We start from the raw sequence: 17,500 nt of genomic DNA on the forward strand, positions 1-17,500 counted from the left end.
TGAGCATTTTTTTTATCTGGCTGCAAAGTACAGTTGTCGTCTCTTAAGCTGCAGTGCAGTGCAGTTTTTCTTCTCTTTAAAATATGGACGAAACCAGCGAAAAACTGCCCAATTTTTGTATCGGCATTTACCTCAGTAGGTCCTAATCCAACAAGCAGCAAAAATAAAGCCGATTAAAAAAAACTCGCAAGTTGCGCGTTTCGCAAATTTGTCGGAAGACCAGCTGCAGCAAAGTTTGGCCAAAAGACATTCACTGGGAACAGAACAGACACCAACTGGTCATCAACAACATTTAAGGGTAAAATTTCCGTTTTTATTGTTGTTTTTAAATTTGTTACGCACTTTTGTTATCTCCGAACAATCTGACTGAAGCAGGAAAATTTCTCTCGCAATCATGAACAACACAAATTACACAAGAAGACATGAATTTATTACTCACAAAAACAACTGCTGCCAGGTCTTCTCAAGAAGCCGTAATGACCAGCCAATGCTCGTAAATGAATATAAGTTTAAAGAAGGATGACAGTCGTCTTCGCCAAAAACATGTTTTCTGGATTTCGCCGAGCAAAACGTAAACATCTTTTCAGCAATCCAAACCATACTCCACGACTTCTTACGAACATGTTAGTATTTTACCTTTAGGTGAACTTTGAGACTCTTTTACCTTTGTTTCTGCTTAGTTTCCATTGATCGTTAACGAATAAAGAAGCAAATTTTCTTTCTCAGTTTTAAAGGAAGAACATTTTCATTCAAACTAGACGATTGTGGCGTGTTCGTAATCAGCCAATAGAACCGTTTGTTGATCTTTGTTATTGTGTAGCGCGTTACGAGAATTTTGCAGTTAATCAAAAAGCAAGCATTTTTTAGCTATGTTATAAAAGAATTTGCTCATGCTTTTAGCTGTGCGTATATCGAGTTATGGATGCACTTGGAAAGTTTGGAGAGCACTCAAGAAGCTAGAGTTGCACTCGGCTATCGCCTCGTGCAACTCTTGCGCATCTTTCGTGCTCTCCAAACTTCCCGCGTGCATCCATAACTCGATATACGCACGCTAAGCATGAACAAATTCTTAAATCTTCGTTGCTCAAAAAATTATACAATTGTTCATAAACAATCTTTTCGAACACTGTAGCTATAACGGAAATGGCTGAAATAGGTTGATAATTATTTAGATCAGATGCCTCACCTTTCTTAAACAACGGAGTAACCCTAGCACATTTCCAGTTGTCAGGAAATATACCAGAAAGCAAAGATTTATTAAAGAGATCACATGGAGAAACTGAAATCAGATCGGCACATTCACGTATTATTTTAGCAGAGATAGTATCAAGACCTGATGCTTTTTACAAAAATTCATCATTCTCATTTGATGATTTGATGTGTTCATAGCTTAGTCTTTATTCATCTTCAGTATAATCTAACTCTGACTTCCATTATGTGTTATAATCTCGATTTCCTGTGTTCGGATGGGAGCCCCGCTTTTAGGTTTGTTCAAATCTACATATGTTTGACATCAAAGACTTCCTGTTTTTCCTAGAAACATATTCAATGATGTACAGCAGCTGTGTATACACTGTGTATATATCGGCCAATATCAAATTCACCCTCTGTTTTAAATTTGCTTTTCCCCTAAGTTACTCCTTTAGCCATCGCTAATGTTATGGACAATAAAACTATGTCTAGTTCTCTTATTTTTAATGTAAGAACAAAAGAAAACGTCGGTTAACGATTTATTAGATTAACAGTGGACCTCTGTCTCTCGAAATTCGAAACTAGAATAGGGACCTCGCTCATAGACTTACGGTCGATATTTGAAAAACAGAGAATTTGAACTGAAATCTTAGCTGATTCAAGACGAGGTAAAAGACTTGTTTTACTGAGCTATAATCCTTCATCAGTGCTTTTGTCAGAGTGCAACGAAACCAGAGTGCTTTATAGCTTTTTATAAGCTGTACAGCTTTCATACATTAATTAATTTTAACTTTGGAAATTATGCGGTGTCTAGGGTTATATTTTGACATTAGTCATGATATAGTTTCACGGTAAAGAAATTTTGAATTCCTGGAGTGACATTTTGCCTCCGGCTAGTCGTTAACGTTGTACGCAATTTTTAATTTCCGTCAGTAGTTCAAGGAAGACAAAGAGCGAATACAAAATGATTAGTTACAAGCTAGTTACAAACCATCGCTGTCCTCAGTCTTGCTCATTTTGCTAGCCTTCGTCTTCGTTTCTTGTAAAAGTGCACGGCAGCTGAACTGTACTAATGGTAACGTAACCAGCAACTCTAGATGTTCTTGAGGCAAGCGAAGGTAGCAATCACCATACAAACGCATTCAATGATAATCCTTTCCCATCAAACAGTGGCAAAAATTTGACCACAAACTACCCCCAGCAAGTAAAGTATGACTTGACGCTTGAAACGGTCAGCTTCTGAGCATGCACTAATTGGCGGAGACAGCTCATTTTTCCGAGAAATTTCAGGGTTATAATAACTGCTAGTTGCATCGCATGATCATCACCGTACGGAAAACTATATTGATTTTATTGTTTTATTTACTTTGTAATTTACGCTAAATACGATCCTATGAATCATATTCAAGGTGGGTTTAATCTAATCTGTTGTGTGATTCTTGGAAAAACAGGACGTCTATGATGTCAAGTTGTATCTCCGTGGTACTTTCCTTACAACAGTGAGATCAAATTTAAACCTTATGAAAAGAAGAAAAACAAATCGGCTGTCTTCTAAGCCAAAGCTCTCTACAAGTAGCTTGTGTGCCGCCAGCTGGTGCAAACTTTGCTAAAAGCGTGAATGTTAGAAGAAATTGAGTCACTTCCTAGGGTGTGATGGGAAGGAGGAAGCCCTCCTCTTTTTTCTGTTCCCACCACTCCCTGCTCCCTCCGTGCGCGTCGCGAAGACGACTAGGAACGAGTCTGCTGCCTCCAGTGACGCAGAACTTGGCAAGATTTATGGAGGCTCCAGCCTGCTCAGACTCCAGATTCCCCTCCCTATCCACCTTATCGGTGTGATCCAAAGGCATTTGGCACCGGTTTGGTCACAGGAGCTGCCGGCAGGAAATGTCGACCACAGCACCGTCCTTTAGGCTCCACATAGGCCGGTGTCCATCCAGGTTTACTCCTTAAGCTTTTTCCGAAACTGGATATAGCTACAAGGCTACAGAGGTTTGTATCTCAGGTTTCCCTTTGCTATTATTAACCGGAGGCCACTAGATAATTTTTCCCCAATAAATTGCGATTAGTTCAACTATTCGGTTGGGATTGTAAATAGTCAATTGGTATTCCTCCGGCCAGCTGGGATTCTTAACCTCGTTTGGTTTATATTGCTTCTGCCCTTATTTATGGGCCACAATAAAAACTACTGTTACACCTATAAAGACGGTTTTTCCCCTAGTGGTGAAATTGAATAGCCTGTACTGTTTACGACTCAAGACCCCGGTAAGCGTACCCTGTTTGGCGGGACATTGGCGTTTAGACCAAATAAGGGATTGTACCTGCACCTGCACCTATCCCGTAGTCAATGACCGTTGGGGCGCCACTGACGTTGCAAACATCTCCCTCCATTTTGTTTTGTTTTCAGCTTCTCTTACGGCGTGGCAAAACTTCAACCCTGTCCATTCAGCGATGTTGTTTTCCCAACGCTTCTTTTGTCGGTCCCTTCTTCTTCCTCCTTACATGTACACTGTTCCTTGTAAAATCGTCTTGGCGAGCCCTGATGATCTCGATACATGCCCAAACCACTTTAACTTGCGTTTCTTTACCGTGGTTAAGGTATCATCATTGTAGGGCCCAATGGCTTGCCTGATTCTGTCTCTGATTGCATCGTTAGTGATGTGATCTCCGTATGAGATGCCAAGCAGTTTCCGAAAGCATCTCATCTCTGTGGCCTGTAATTTCTTCAGGGTGTCCGCTGTCAATGTCCAGGTTTCGCAGGCGTACAATAGTACAGAGATAACTAGGGAGCGCATTAGTCTGGTCTTTGAGCTTAGAGAGATATGCTTATCACTCCAGATGGTCTTCAGCCTCGCTAGTGCTGCTGTTGTCTGTGCAATTCGGGAGAGTCCTTCAGGCTTGGAGCCCTGATCTGTGACGACTGCGCCCAGATACTTGAAGCTATCAACCTCGTCTACGGATTGCCTTCCCATAAAGCTACGTATACGGTCCTGTACACTAGCCAAAAAAATTCATGAATCATGTATTTTGCTCTGTCTCTTGCAAAGGGTGGCTTTGGTATGTGCAGTTACAGGTCAATTACAGTGTGCTGTGCTGTAATAAATTTCTATTGCTTATGGTCAAATTATTTGAATTGCAAATGATGAGAGTAAAATTGGAAGAAAAATATCTGTGGAGTGGTTTACAGATAGCGTAGCCATGCAGATGATCTGCTTGGATCTACTTGGGTATCCTTCCTCGCGACAATAACCAATATGCAATTTGGACCCTTTTGCTCTCTTTGCTAGCTTTAATAACTTGCTTTCAGCAGCAGCTGACAGTTCTTTACAACTGGTATTGCCGTAACGTCAAGAAATTGTCGGTCTTTTCTGCTGTGGTTACCCACTGAAAGATCCACCACTATTTTTGTCTGGTTTGCCGCCTAGTATAGGATCTACTTTTCTCTCGGCTAGGAAGATCCCTGCGCTTGGGACAAGTACAACTCTTTGCATATAAACCGAATACAGAAAGCGTGGCGCTAGGATGATCCGCACTTCTAGGATCTTCCTGGTGCTAGGAACTTCCGCTCTCCATGTAAACAGGCCCTTAAAGTAAAGTACAATCCTGGACAAAATTATTTGGGACAGTAATCAGAGTAATACAACATTCGTAATTACCTGTAATTTTGAGGATGCCTAAGCTTTAAAAGCAATGATACCTTACAGTTAACCCCCCCCCCCCTTCTGCGGCCCAATACAATGTTGAAGGTGCGGAAAAAACCATTGATACACGGGTACAACGTTGTATGTGGGGTGGGGTGGAGTGGCGATGGGCATGCGTCGTTTTAAAAAGCGCAACAAATGTAAATTTCATTATTGACAAGACTTTTTTTCCATGACTGTAGCCAAAACCACTAACTCAAATTTTTAATGTTTCTGTACATCGACTGTGGCTCTTTTCAATAAAAACTTTAAATGCTCAAGTAGCCCAATGTGTAAATCAGGAGATGAATTCAGCCCACGGAATTCAGCCTTTCGCATCCTCTAATTGTCAGTAATCGAGCTCAAATAAACGAGGAGCAAGCCTCAAGCCGAAGAAGGAGTTTAAATTTTGACTGTTCGAGATTTAGATAAAATAAAACACATAATAAGGACACAATATTCACACAAAGTCTTTTTTTGTGATTTTATGTAAGATACATATAAATTTTTTTCACCAAGTTATACCAGTAAACTTAGCTAAAGAAGCCTTAAGTTGCATTATGAAATGCTTTAGGCTTCATCCAACTACTCCTCTTTCGATTCTTTTTTCCCCGTAGCGCTTCCCTCAAAACGTTTCTCATTTGCACCAAAATCAATTGCCTGGCGCTTTCCTCGTAGCACTGATCCCCGCCGCCGGGAATGACGAATTCCCATCACACAAACACTGAATAGGAGAAAGAAAAAAAAGGTTTCTTGAAAAAAATTTTCATTTACCAATTATCGGATATGTCGAATCCCAAATCAAGGACCTGAGGGAGCTAAGAAGACTGAAGCTGATTGTATTATTTTTTAAGACAATGTCGTTTGAGTAACGACCTTCATCTTTTTCTTTTAATTTGTCTTAAAAAGAAGAGTGGAATCTCGACATCTAGAAGCTATGGAGGAAAAGGAAACTCGAAAAAAAAATGAACATTGGGGAGGAATTATGTGAAGGTTCGAGAGATCAGGGTAAAGTGATTAAACAGTGTTTGGCTTGGAAAGGGAGGCAAGTGTTGGGTTGAACTGTGTGGGAGGCTTCGAGAAACCTAGAGTTTGAGAAATCAGGATTCTTTTGTACACTATATATATGAGGCACCAGTCTTTTACTTTAATCTGGAACTACGACAATGATAAGGGTAGTAGTGATCTGGGCACGAGCAAGGTATTGAGCTCCCTAGCAGGAGACTGGTGACTGCCGGGAACTTACCCACTGTCAATCATTATGGACATGACTAAGCACGTGATCATCATCACAGCAAAGATCTTAGCTTGATTCATCTTGACGTGCTGTAAGTCAAATTAAGAAGAGATACTTATTAAATCCTTATGTGGAGTATTTATTATACAAGCAAACAGTGAAAGTAGAAAGGCTGACTGTACATTTTCTTCCATTATTTAGTTAGGCTTCAGGGAATGACTAATCTTCCCCTGACTTTGCTTACAAGAAATTTTGCTTCTTAGTATTATTAGCAATTATTGAATGAGGCTTAGTACGATGTGAAAAATTATACAGGTCGAGGAAGATTTCAGCCTCAATAGGACAGTACGCGTCATGCCATTTCGCGGGCACTAAAATGGCGTCTTTTCACTGCTGGCCAAAAAAAGGTCTTGGAATTTCTTGTGTTTTGATTTTAAGAAAAGAGCCTTATATATCAAAAATTTTGTTAAAGTTATGATTAATTGGTAACAGAACTTTGTGTCGTCCAATTCGGTCTTTAATCGGACTTCCGCTACGCGGTCGTCCGATTTTTTGGGGCTTAAGACGGCGACAGCAATGAGAACGGCAAATACAGAAATAGGTTTGTATAAGCAAAACAGCAACTTTGAAGATGCATCACGCTTTTTTGCATATATCTAAGCCGTTGTTACACGAATGCGGCGTAAAACTTCCTAATTTCACTCGCCCGCTTTGTGGAGTTGGTGAACGCAGCGCAAATATTTTCTTTTTCTTTTTCTAAACTCAAATACGGTCCTTTTAGATTCAACCTCAGACAATTTCGCCTACATTTGACAAATTAAAAGAAACTGAATACGGTCGAGGAAGTTTGAAACAGTTCAAACTCACTTTTTAAGTGACGTTTCATCCACAAATTTTGCTACCATGGCAATGTGACGTAACGACTTCAGTCATCCACTTCCTAATGTCATATTTCTCCTACTTGATAAATACTTTTGTTTTTTTTACGCAGTCGAAACATTTCTAATAATCCTCAGTTTTCTGTAAATTTTGTTTTCTTTAGGTTATGAACTGCACAGTAAGCGTTGTTGAATTATAAGTATATAAAACTAGTGATATCATTCTATCTTTTTGCCTTCTATAAGCTCAGATCATAAGTTGCTAAGAGCTCATTTGTACTTGAAAAAACTTGCACATAATAGAATAAACCTCAATTTAATAACTTTTTAAGCTAGCTCCTGTATAATAAAATTTTAATAAAAAGACATAATTGTTTGTAGTTTTGCCGAGAAAGCGAATGCGCTAAACAAATAAACAAATGAAAAGAGTTTTGATTCTTGAAAGGAGTTCGAGGTGGCGGAAAAAAAGAAATTATAGAAATGGCGACATTCTATTCAATCGTAAGTCGGAAAAGTGAATAAAATAAACTTAATATATACTATAACATCTGCAGGAAAATTCGATTTTCAAATAGATATAATTATATGCTTATTGGAAAGGCGGATCTTTCCAGTGTCCACTCTTTTTGCGGAATGCGATAAAGGAAACTTACTCAACTAAAATACCAAAAGTTCATAAAATCTGCGTAGATTTTAATCGTCAGATGTTTTAGGAGTTCCGATTCTACAGGCATCGGATAAAGAAACTGCGATTTAGTAAAAAAAACTGACAGACAAATAAACAGAGAACAAAACTGCGGTAACTTTCCCCCCGCCAGCTTCTGCCATTTTGCCTTCCTCCCACTATCTGAACGTGTGGAAAAGGCTTCACTACGCACTAGAACCTTTTCCTTCTCAGTAAAGGCACGGAAAAACGGGCAAAAAAAGAAAAAAAACGTGCAACTTGTTTTGCATCACTGCTGCAAAACGAGTTGAATTGTGATGTTGTGCGTTTTACAACCTACTTTCAAACCTGTTAACAACCTGATTTGTGGCAAGACCAGTTTTATGTTGGTGGGAAAACGCGCAACATCGCCGGTATACAACTCGTTTTGCTGCAATGTTGCAAGACAAGTTGCACGTTTTTTGTTGCCCATTTTTCCGAACCTTAAGTCCGGGGTGTCGTTCAACAAAATCTCTTAACTTCTGTGTTCCATTTCCAATTTTTAGTTCCTTTTCCAGTTGTACACCAATAACATTTAGGCGGTCATCAGATACTTCATTTTCGTTTGCAAAGATGCTCGAGTAGGTCGCCCAGTTGTAAGATAATAAAACATTTCTATCCTTGAATTAAAGGGGAAATAACGCTCAAGTGTTGACTCACTAAATAGAACTATTCAGACCTTAGAGTGCTAAAATATAGATATTTTTATAAAGTAAAATATTAATTAATGAATCGAATTTAGAATCCAAATCTCTCCTGCTTCTTAAAATGCAGGTATTACTGACCTCAGTTCTTCAGGGTTCATCCGCTTGATCTTTACAGGGTCAATGAGGACAGTTGCCCCACACAAGCCTCTTAAAAATAAATGACAGTATTTACCCGACTCTTCAAACAAGTAGTTGGCAACAAATTATTAATCATCATCACATTTTCATTGTTGTCATAAAAAAGAATTACAATGATAAATAACGCAGAGGATGTAATATCTATTCAATTAAATCCCGAGTTTCCGCTCGTCGTAAAAGCTTTTAGAGCTTCTTAGGACTAAACGTAATTATGACTTAAAAGATATATTCCGCTTGAAAGAAAGTCGGTTCTGAACTTTACCTGCAGAAACACGAACTATTCTTATCAGGGAGACCGTACGTAAGAGTGCTAATTCTTTATTCCAGACCAACCAACGACAAGGAAAAAACAAGGAAAAATAGAGCGACATTTCTCGATCGAAACAAAAGTTCTAACCTGTCTAAAGCCGCGTTCCATCTGCATCAAGCCTACACAGCAGGTGTTATACGAGACAGTACTGCCGCCTCAATAACCCTATTGCGCAAGCTACATGTACTTTTCGAGCAAGCTGTTGATTATACCTCTCAGTGAGAAGGATCACCTTTTTCGGAAAATTTGCACCAATGTTATTATCTTATGTTTCAATCGAAATTTCCGGAGATTTTATGCAGATCAAAAGCAATCGAATAAAAATTGACATATTAATGCACATTTCTATTGTTTTGAACAGGTTATTATTTTTTTTAACGGAAAGGCAGGTCATTATTAGAACAGAAAAGGTCGTTATTTTCTCGTTCAGTCACCTCAATAATGACCTGCTGGTTGCCCCCTCGGCCATCTTAAAAAAACATAGTAGGTGACCTCATGCTAAGAAGGCGTCAGAGTTCAGGGAAAAAATACGCCTTCTAACCACTGTGCTATCATTTGTTCGCAGGGTGTGTTGTAGGGGGTCTATTACACTGTGCGATTTTGGTTTTTTTTAGCAAGTTTTTGGTAGCATTTATTAGCATCAAACACAATCATCAAACGTTACACAGTTTCTTTTCTCGAATGTAACAATAATATATTCTTAAAAGAAAAAAACAGTGGGGACGAAAATGAGTGGAACTGTGTTACCTGTTAATATTGGTCACCTGACATAGTGTGGTCGTGTCGATTTTGTGCCGGTCCCATCGGAGTACAGTCTTGCCTGCGTAGCTGGCGGGACTCTTGTGCCCGGGGTACTTTCTTGGCGACGGGGCCGCCACGCGAAGCGAGCGGCGAAGCCGCGAACCCACCCTTCTCGCGGCTCCGCCGCCAAAACAATATTGAATACAGCACGCTAATCCCGCCAACTACGCAGGCTAAGTACAGTCAATATTGAACTTTCCTATTTAGTACTAAGATTTTCGAGCCAAAGAGCTTAATTAAGCTAAGAGGCTTTTTTTTTTTCATTTTTATCCGAATTCAATGCTTTATATATATATATCCTACTTTTACTTTTTAAGCAAATCTTGTCAGATGTGTGTTTCATAAAAGTAATAAGAAATATGATAATTGGTTTTCTTCGGTAAGCTGATGTTTATTTAGCACCAAATAGGAACAGCCTGAGCATCTATTTATCAGTCATTTGCAGTGAAAATCAGAAATGACACTTTCAAAAAGCACTATGCTACTTGAGGCCTAGGTATGAAAATAAGCTCAGGAAAATGAAACTATAAACAGAAAAGTTTTGAACGACAGTAAGCTAAGTAATTAATGATACTGAAAGAAAAGAAATTAGGGAGCCCCCGGCCATATAGTAAAGGTAAAGTAATCACATTCGTTTATGTAAACATAGCAGTTTCTCTACAAGTGAAAAATACTTTTTAAATAGTAATCATAAAAAATCATCAATTTTGTCAATGATTTTTTTCCAATGATTAAAAGTCATCCTTTTAATCCTAACCTTGTATATGACTTTTATCTTGTTTGGATTTCGGTTATTCAAAGCTGGACTTCCTATATATGATAGTACTGTCACAGTCAATAATATTGGAGACATTTGGCCATTTAATTTCAGAAAAAAAGATTTTATAAAAATTCATCTAAAGATGCGTTTCGTCTCGTTTGGGACGCCGCAGAGCTAAACGCTCTCTTGATGCGTGAAAACTCATGAGAATCAAACACGGTTCTCGTCACATTTCCCCCATCTGAAGGATCCTCGAGTCTGATGTAAGGTCCACGCCATATATTGTCATGCATATCAGTGCGTCGTGTGCAGCCAGTGCGAATGGACATGGTTCTATCCCAATTGAAGCTAGAGAAATACGGAAAAAAACCAACGAAGAGCTCTCCGAGACTTTGCTTGTTGTTTGATTTGAAAGAACGAATTTCTAGAGGAACGTCAGCGGTAAGCTTGTGGATTACTGCGTTGTTTGGGACTTGAAAGACATGTGGAAAAATCTGTTGTAATGCGGGGATGACGGGGGGCGAACATCCGGCTTGAAGGTAATGGATAACCAGGAGTACCACGGCAAAACCTGAAAAGGTAAAACAAAGTTAATATAAAAAAAGTAAATTATTATGTATTCAGCTTGCTGTGTAATGAACATAGGAAAGGAGAAACTCAGTGAGTACCCGAGGGGAAACAGAACTCATGACTCTCCAAAGACGATATTATGCAATTAAGATTTATTTACGATATAAGCACCATAATTCAAATAGCATCACAGGAAAGTAGCCTTTATTTGAATGGTCACAATTTACGATTTCATCAACAGACTTAAAAATGAGAATCACCTTGTACAGCATAATAAACAGTACCATAGGAAAGAAAGTACTGCAGTTCCGATTAGCTTTTATTTGAATGGTTACACTCTGCATTTGATCCACGGAATCAAACGTTAGAGCGGCCACCTTCATAGGAAAGTAACTTTCATAAAATTTCCCGTTTTAGAATCATATTCGGTACAAGGTCAAAGTTAGAACTATCTACGACTGTTACAACCATCTTGTGCAGCATAATAAACAGGATTATTGGGAGGTACTACTCAGAACTTTAATTTTCAAATTCAAAGTATAAGATTTCACCCACAGTCTCCAAGGTAGAACCAAATAATAATAATAATAATAATAATAATAATAATAATAATAATAATATTGATAATGATAATGATAATGATAATGATAATGATAATAATAATGACTTTAATACAGAATTCACAAAGTGGCTCTTCGCCTGTACACTAAAGCTATCTAAACTAATATTCCAGAATTGTACAAATGCATTAACAATTAAATTCTATGGAAATAGTTAAAAGAATAATAATGGTAAAAACTAATAAATAAACAAACTAAAAAAATAAAAATAAAAATAAAATAAAAGCAGAAAAATAATAAATAGAACCACCTTGAAAAGTGCTGTTCAACAGGGTGGTCTTATTTAAGTAAAACAGGGGCCAGTTGATTCCAACATAACGTTTTCTTATGTAACTGGTCCGGAACTAAACTTAAAGGCAAAGGTAGGTATGCTCTTATAGTTTACGATACCTGCAAGTCGCTTTAATCTTGCGTCAGTGATTCCAGCTCTTTGAGCCCACAATTTTATAACCATGACAAGTGGTTTCACTCTTGGGTCACACGCTGAGTAACACCTTAAAAGAAACGCATTTTTTACACTGCACCAGTTTTCCACGCTAATATCCGTTTCAAACGACTTCTCCCTGTCCTCGAGTTTCATGATGGGCACTCTTATCCTTGCGTGTGCAATAACCTACAATAAAAATAAAATAAAATAGAAATCTGTAGACCTTTTAATGACCAATGTTGATGTAGTCCAAATTATCATGTGCCCGCGAGATACCAGCAAAAATCGGGAGGCGCAACCCATGCGCGTTGAAAATAATCGCCAGAAATGCCATCTAGCTTCTTCATGTTAGTTTAAAAGGATGCCATGTATATCATTAAAGCCGGGAAATGTCTTCCTCAACTGACTTTTAATTATAAAAACTTTTTGCTGTTACGTTCTTTCGGCCAGTTTTTAAATTTTCCTTTTCAAAAGCTTCTTCTATTTCAATTAATGGTGAAATGAACGATTAAAATCAAGTTGGTACTCACTTAAACAAAACATTATCCCTTAGAACACTATATTTTATTATTCTCTTTACTGTTGATAGAACTATAAGAAAACACCTGATGAACATATTTAAAGCAAAGTTGACGCAGTCAAATTAGAAATACAATTGCGAAAGCGACGCGACGCGACGCGTCGGGTGCGGATTCCAAATGTTCAAAATCATAACGGGAAAATGTGGACTTCGCGACGGCAATTCCCAAACATTTTATTGTGAGAGTGCGTACCTGTTTCCCACCATAGAAACTAGAGTAGTCTAGAGGTGTGTTTGTGAGGAATTAAATTATAAACAGTACAAATCTCATGATTATGTTATATATCGGCTACGCCTTTGCAAGAATTCAAGGATCCAGAAATTACTCATGGAGGGAGGTTAAGTAAGAGTTAAGTTAAGTACGGTAAATTACCTTTCTTTACCTTCAACATTAATTTTTCTTATCACAACTAAGGCAAGTGGGGTAAAGAAAATAACTGAAACAAGTAATTTTGACGAAAACTAATCCAAGCTGGCAAGAATTAAAACAAACCAGACAGCAATTAAGAAGAATAACTAAGGAGCTGAATTACGGACTTTGCGAGGAACAAATCAAACTAGGAAGAAGTTACGGTTTGAGCAGGACCCGCACGCGATTTCTACAAACAACCCCTTACCAATTCTCTTTTCGAAATACGTACCTCTGTACGAAAACGGCGACGATTCCGAGTAAAAAGAGTCTCGATTCTTCTCAAAGCAGCCGCTGGTGTCGTCGCTGACCCCTCAAGACACAGCACAAGATCTATGTCGCTATGAACACTTCCGAAGCCATTAGCGGACGACCCAGATAAAACCAGTCGACAGCCTGGGTACATTTCTCTTATGATACCTTCAATTTCTGCGCGCCATTGATTTTTCTGTTCGTAGATTTCTGTTGTTTGTTGATTGTCCAAGAACTTTTGTTCTATCTGAGCTGAAAGCTGAGAATACTGGTCACGCGGGTTAAAAGTCGCCATGAAGACAATGCAGGATTATATCCCTGAAAAATGTATCTTACTGATATCTTTTACCTTCTCTCTAAAACACAGAGACTGTCCAAAACGCTATATGTCATGTTTCTAAGTCTTTCTGCAAATGAAATCTTAAAGTTTCATTGCATGACCGAACAGGTTACCTATCAAAGCAAATATCTAACTAGTGATTGGTTAAAGATATCCATGGGGCTTGATATCCATATATTAATAGGTTTCCTAGAAAACCGGCTTTTTCTAGGAAATTTAACCAAGTGCTGAAAACATAGAATTCCGAGAAAAGAGAAACAAAGAGAAACTCAAGATTCAATGAACGCTTAGTTGAATACACCGTATTCAGCTATTTGAATTAACGTTGTCGAATTTTGAAGTCTCAAGCCTACGCGACAAGGTCATGTGGGAAGCTGTAAATTCTTTTAAAACTTGGTCACAATTTCGCGGTTGTTAGGTCGCAAAGGTCACAATCCTCTTACTTTGCGATTTTATGACAAGAAATCTTTGTTTCATAGCAGAATTTGGTAATTATTTTGAACAAAATTATCCTTGTTGCGTAGTTCCAGAAAATATCCACACCTCCCCCACGGAGGGCAACGGAAATTCCGAGGGGAAGGGGTCCATAACGAGGAAATTTCCCGAGGGGCGGGGGTGCTTCCCGAGGTTTTTTCTAGGGGGTCCGAGTAAGATTGGTGAGTTACTACTAAATAAAAAATTCTCTGTTGGGCTAGCTATCAGTTATTTTACGCTTAACCGGTTTTTCAAAACAATTATTATTGTTTGCATTATTTATCTTTTAGAATAGGATAGGATAGGATAGCTCCTTTATCTACGGTCGTTCTGAATGCTTTTTTCATGGCCCTTACACGATATTTTTTTAAATACAATTGTCATCAGCTCATAAATAAATTTCCGATTTACTTATATTACACATTTGATTCACTGTAACTTGGTCGTGTTCTAGTGTAACTGGTTCTTTTGTAGATGGCATTATTCGAGTAGTCACTAGTTAAAGGTATCGCCTCCATGGTTAATTATTAGCTAAGAAAGTCCTCGAGATTATTAGGCGAATAAAAAGACTTTTTTTTTTCATTTTATCGCAGAGAGAAAATATTATCTTTCGCATACTAATATTAATAGTGCAACAGCAGTTTTGACCGAAATATTTTTTCCGAGGGTACCCAACCAAGTTCAAAAAATAAGGAAAAATCCAGGGGGGAGGGGAAGGGGGTATTCCAGAGGGGTGGGAGATCTAAAGCAAAAGTGCCCTCCGTGGGAGGGGAAGGTATGGATATTTTCGGACCTACACATTACCGTGCTGTCTCGTCGCGAACGCTTTCCGCGATCCGGCAATTTGAGTAAAAAACGTAAATTTGAAAAGCTGAAGTAGAAGGGATCTCCAGAAACGAAGGAATATGCTGTAGGTAGTTGTTTATTTTACCCATAGTGTTATCGGGAAGGTTGAGTGGAAACGGAAAAATGGTAAAACAGTCTGTGACGCGCTATCAAGGAGGTTTTTAATACAAGCAAAGGAGGAGACGTCTACCCTTCAGAGAGGAAACTCTCATACAATGCCATCGATATCAACTTCCTTTTGATCTGTGTATGCCCAGAATTGTCAGAGAGCTCAATCTCTCGTCTGTCACCTCTCTACAGTGAAACCTGTATTGAGAGGACACCGTATTAAGCGGACACCCTCTATTAAGCGGACAGTAGCCGAAGTCTCCAAATTTATTTCCCTTATGCGGACACCTCTCTTAAGCAGACGCGGACACCTTTAAAAAGTGTACCTAAAAAGTACCTGAAATGGTCATTTTTATTGTTGCCAACCTGTATTAAACGGACACTTATAATTAAATTCCACCACACAACATACTAGACGACGGAAATGCGAAAGATTGCCTCGAATTGCCACCCACAAATTCGTTTTCAATTTTTACATTATTAAACTTGACTTGACGTACTTATTTGATTAGTTTCACAGTACAGAATTGCTTTCTATTTCGTTTTGTTTGTATAGAGCTTGTTTCACTCATCCGGATTTCTTCAAATTTGAGTTGCAATCTATGTTTATGATACTATGATCAATTGGTCCACCTTCAGAGAGAAATTTTGATGCAAACGTATATCGTCATAGTCGCTGGGAGTATCCTAAACGTTTCTATTGTTCATTTGGATGGCATTTGACACCTCATATAATATGACGTTATCTATGGAAACCTGTCTTAGGCGGACACCCTGTATTAAGCGGACACTACAGCATTCCCCGAGGGTGTCCGCTTAATACAGGTTTCACTGTATAACGTTTCTTGCCGCCCGTTTATGGAACGATAAAAGGACAAGCGAAAAATTTAGTAGTCATCCCAATTTAATGATAAAAGTCCTTTTAGGAAAAAAAGTGTTTTTTTCCAAATTTCAACTGTACTCACGGGCGTATGTGCGTATATGGACGCTACGCTCCTGACATTAATTATTACATTGGAGAAGTGCGTACTGGCCAAAGGAGCAAAGCTTTCGCGTTGACCACTACAACAGTGCAGTTACTCCCCTTTACACACACGCCGGAGGCCCCTACTGCAGAAGATGGTCCTGAAAAAATGTTTACCGCACCGCAAACTGAACTTAATCATGTTCAGCCGCGTGGAAACCATTAAGAGAAACGGGTAGGGGTAGATCTGGAAAACTGTTCCGGAAAATCCGTGGCCAAGTTCTGTGTCACCTGCCTTAGTTCCACAACTGAGCTGCACTGTATGGAAAACTTCTCTTTAAATTCTTGAATCAAGTTAAGGGTTGTGGAAAGGCGAGAAATGATGAAAAAGATCTTTTGAATAGGGCGTAGCCCGCTTTTTCAGCATTGTTACCAGGCTGTCCCATTGCATCCATTTGAAACAGGAACTCGACAATGCTATTGATCGGGTTGTGCCATGGTAGTTTTATCTTTTTGGCCACGAGGAAATTTCTTTCTCTTGCCTTACTGGTGTCTCGATCGGCAATAGCAGTTGTTTGACCGGCCGAATCTGTTTTCCAGCCCATAATGGTGTTCCGCTTATAGTTTTAAAACAGCTCTGTTTTTTCTCCGAGGAAAGAACTAAAATAAAATGATAAATGTATAAATATCATAGACGGTTGTGGTTTGACTTCAAAATGACCTAGTCCTTTCGCACTTTATCATGAGTACTGAGACGAAACGATGTTCAAATTCAAAGCCGCTCAATGTCATCTTCAAGACAGAAAATAATCGAGCCATATTTGTCAATCTTCATTCGATCGTCGCATTAAGAGGCTATCCATAAAGCAATATTTCAGATATTTGTTTCACAAAGATCCTTCCAGGATGGCTGGATAAAATTAGAAATTCAAATCAGACGTATATGTTTTAATATCACTAGCTTTATTACTTAAGCTTTTCCAGGTTAAACATGAAGCTGTCAGACGTTGTTTAAGCTAAATTACAGCTCATAGTCTAAATTTCATGCTATTTTCTTATCGCAGTATTTGCTTCCCGTGGATTTTGGTGTAAGTTATTCACCGTGGTCATACAAGCCAGCTGAAACAGTACGTCCGGATGTTTTAGCAGTGTTTCTGTAGGGTGTTGTAAAGCTGGTCATAGACGCTTGGTTTTAGCCAATTGATGCTGTCATCAATGTGGACCACATCTGGCGTGGAAAAATCTCCTCCCCAGCGAAGATCTCGATCTCTTCGGATCTTGTCAATAAAGCACTGAACATCTGGATGCTGGTTCAATGAGTAACGAAGACATCGACTGTTGCACCACTTTCCGTTTTTGTCCACTACATTCATGTCAATTGCATGACCAACGAAGTGGTTGCTACGTTTCGCTGGTTTCACGATGGCTCCACTTACGTCTTGTCCGGATTTTCGGAAAGAACTGGTGACATAGACCTGCGAATTAAATAGTTTTATCAGACGTCACTC

The 17,500-nt window shown here is 38.8% G+C and overlaps 3 protein-coding genes across 3 annotated transcripts in view; all 3 read right to left on the bottom strand.

Annotated features, from left to right (window-relative positions):
• LOC140940479 (uncharacterized) overlaps positions 1-2,370 on the bottom strand; it is a 7,132-nt gene extending 4,762 nt beyond the window's left edge. The window contains exon 1 of the mRNA XM_073389457.1: positions 2,183-2,370. Coding sequence (XP_073245558.1) covers positions 2,183-2,333 — 151 coding nt within the window. The 5' untranslated portion in view covers positions 2,334-2,370. The remainder of the gene's footprint in view (positions 1-2,182) is intronic.
• A 7,657-nt stretch (positions 2,371-10,027) lies between these two features.
• Positions 10,028-13,622, bottom strand: LOC140923324 (poly(A) RNA polymerase GLD2-B-like). The gene is made up of 3 exons (XM_073373422.1): positions 13,241-13,622; positions 11,983-12,205; positions 10,028-10,973 (listed from the first exon to the last, which is right to left on the bottom strand). The coding sequence occupies exons 1-3, from the start codon at positions 13,553-13,555 to the stop codon at positions 10,525-10,527; spliced, it is 987 nt and encodes a 328-aa protein (XP_073229523.1). The 5' UTR covers positions 13,556-13,622; the 3' UTR covers positions 10,028-10,524.
• Positions 13,623-17,091: 3,469 nt separating this feature from the next.
• The window catches only part of LOC140923356 (uncharacterized), a 12,567-nt gene continuing 12,158 nt past the window's right edge, over positions 17,092-17,500 (bottom strand). The window contains exon 4 of the mRNA XM_073373451.1: positions 17,092-17,467. Coding sequence (XP_073229552.1) covers positions 17,135-17,467 — 333 coding nt within the window. The 3' untranslated portion in view covers positions 17,092-17,134. The remainder of the gene's footprint in view (positions 17,468-17,500) is intronic.

This window comes from Porites lutea, chromosome 1, assembly GCF_958299795.1.
Source record: "Porites lutea chromosome 1, jaPorLute2.1, whole genome shotgun sequence".
Classification (NCBI taxonomy): Eukaryota; Metazoa; Cnidaria; class Anthozoa; order Scleractinia; family Poritidae; genus Porites; species Porites lutea.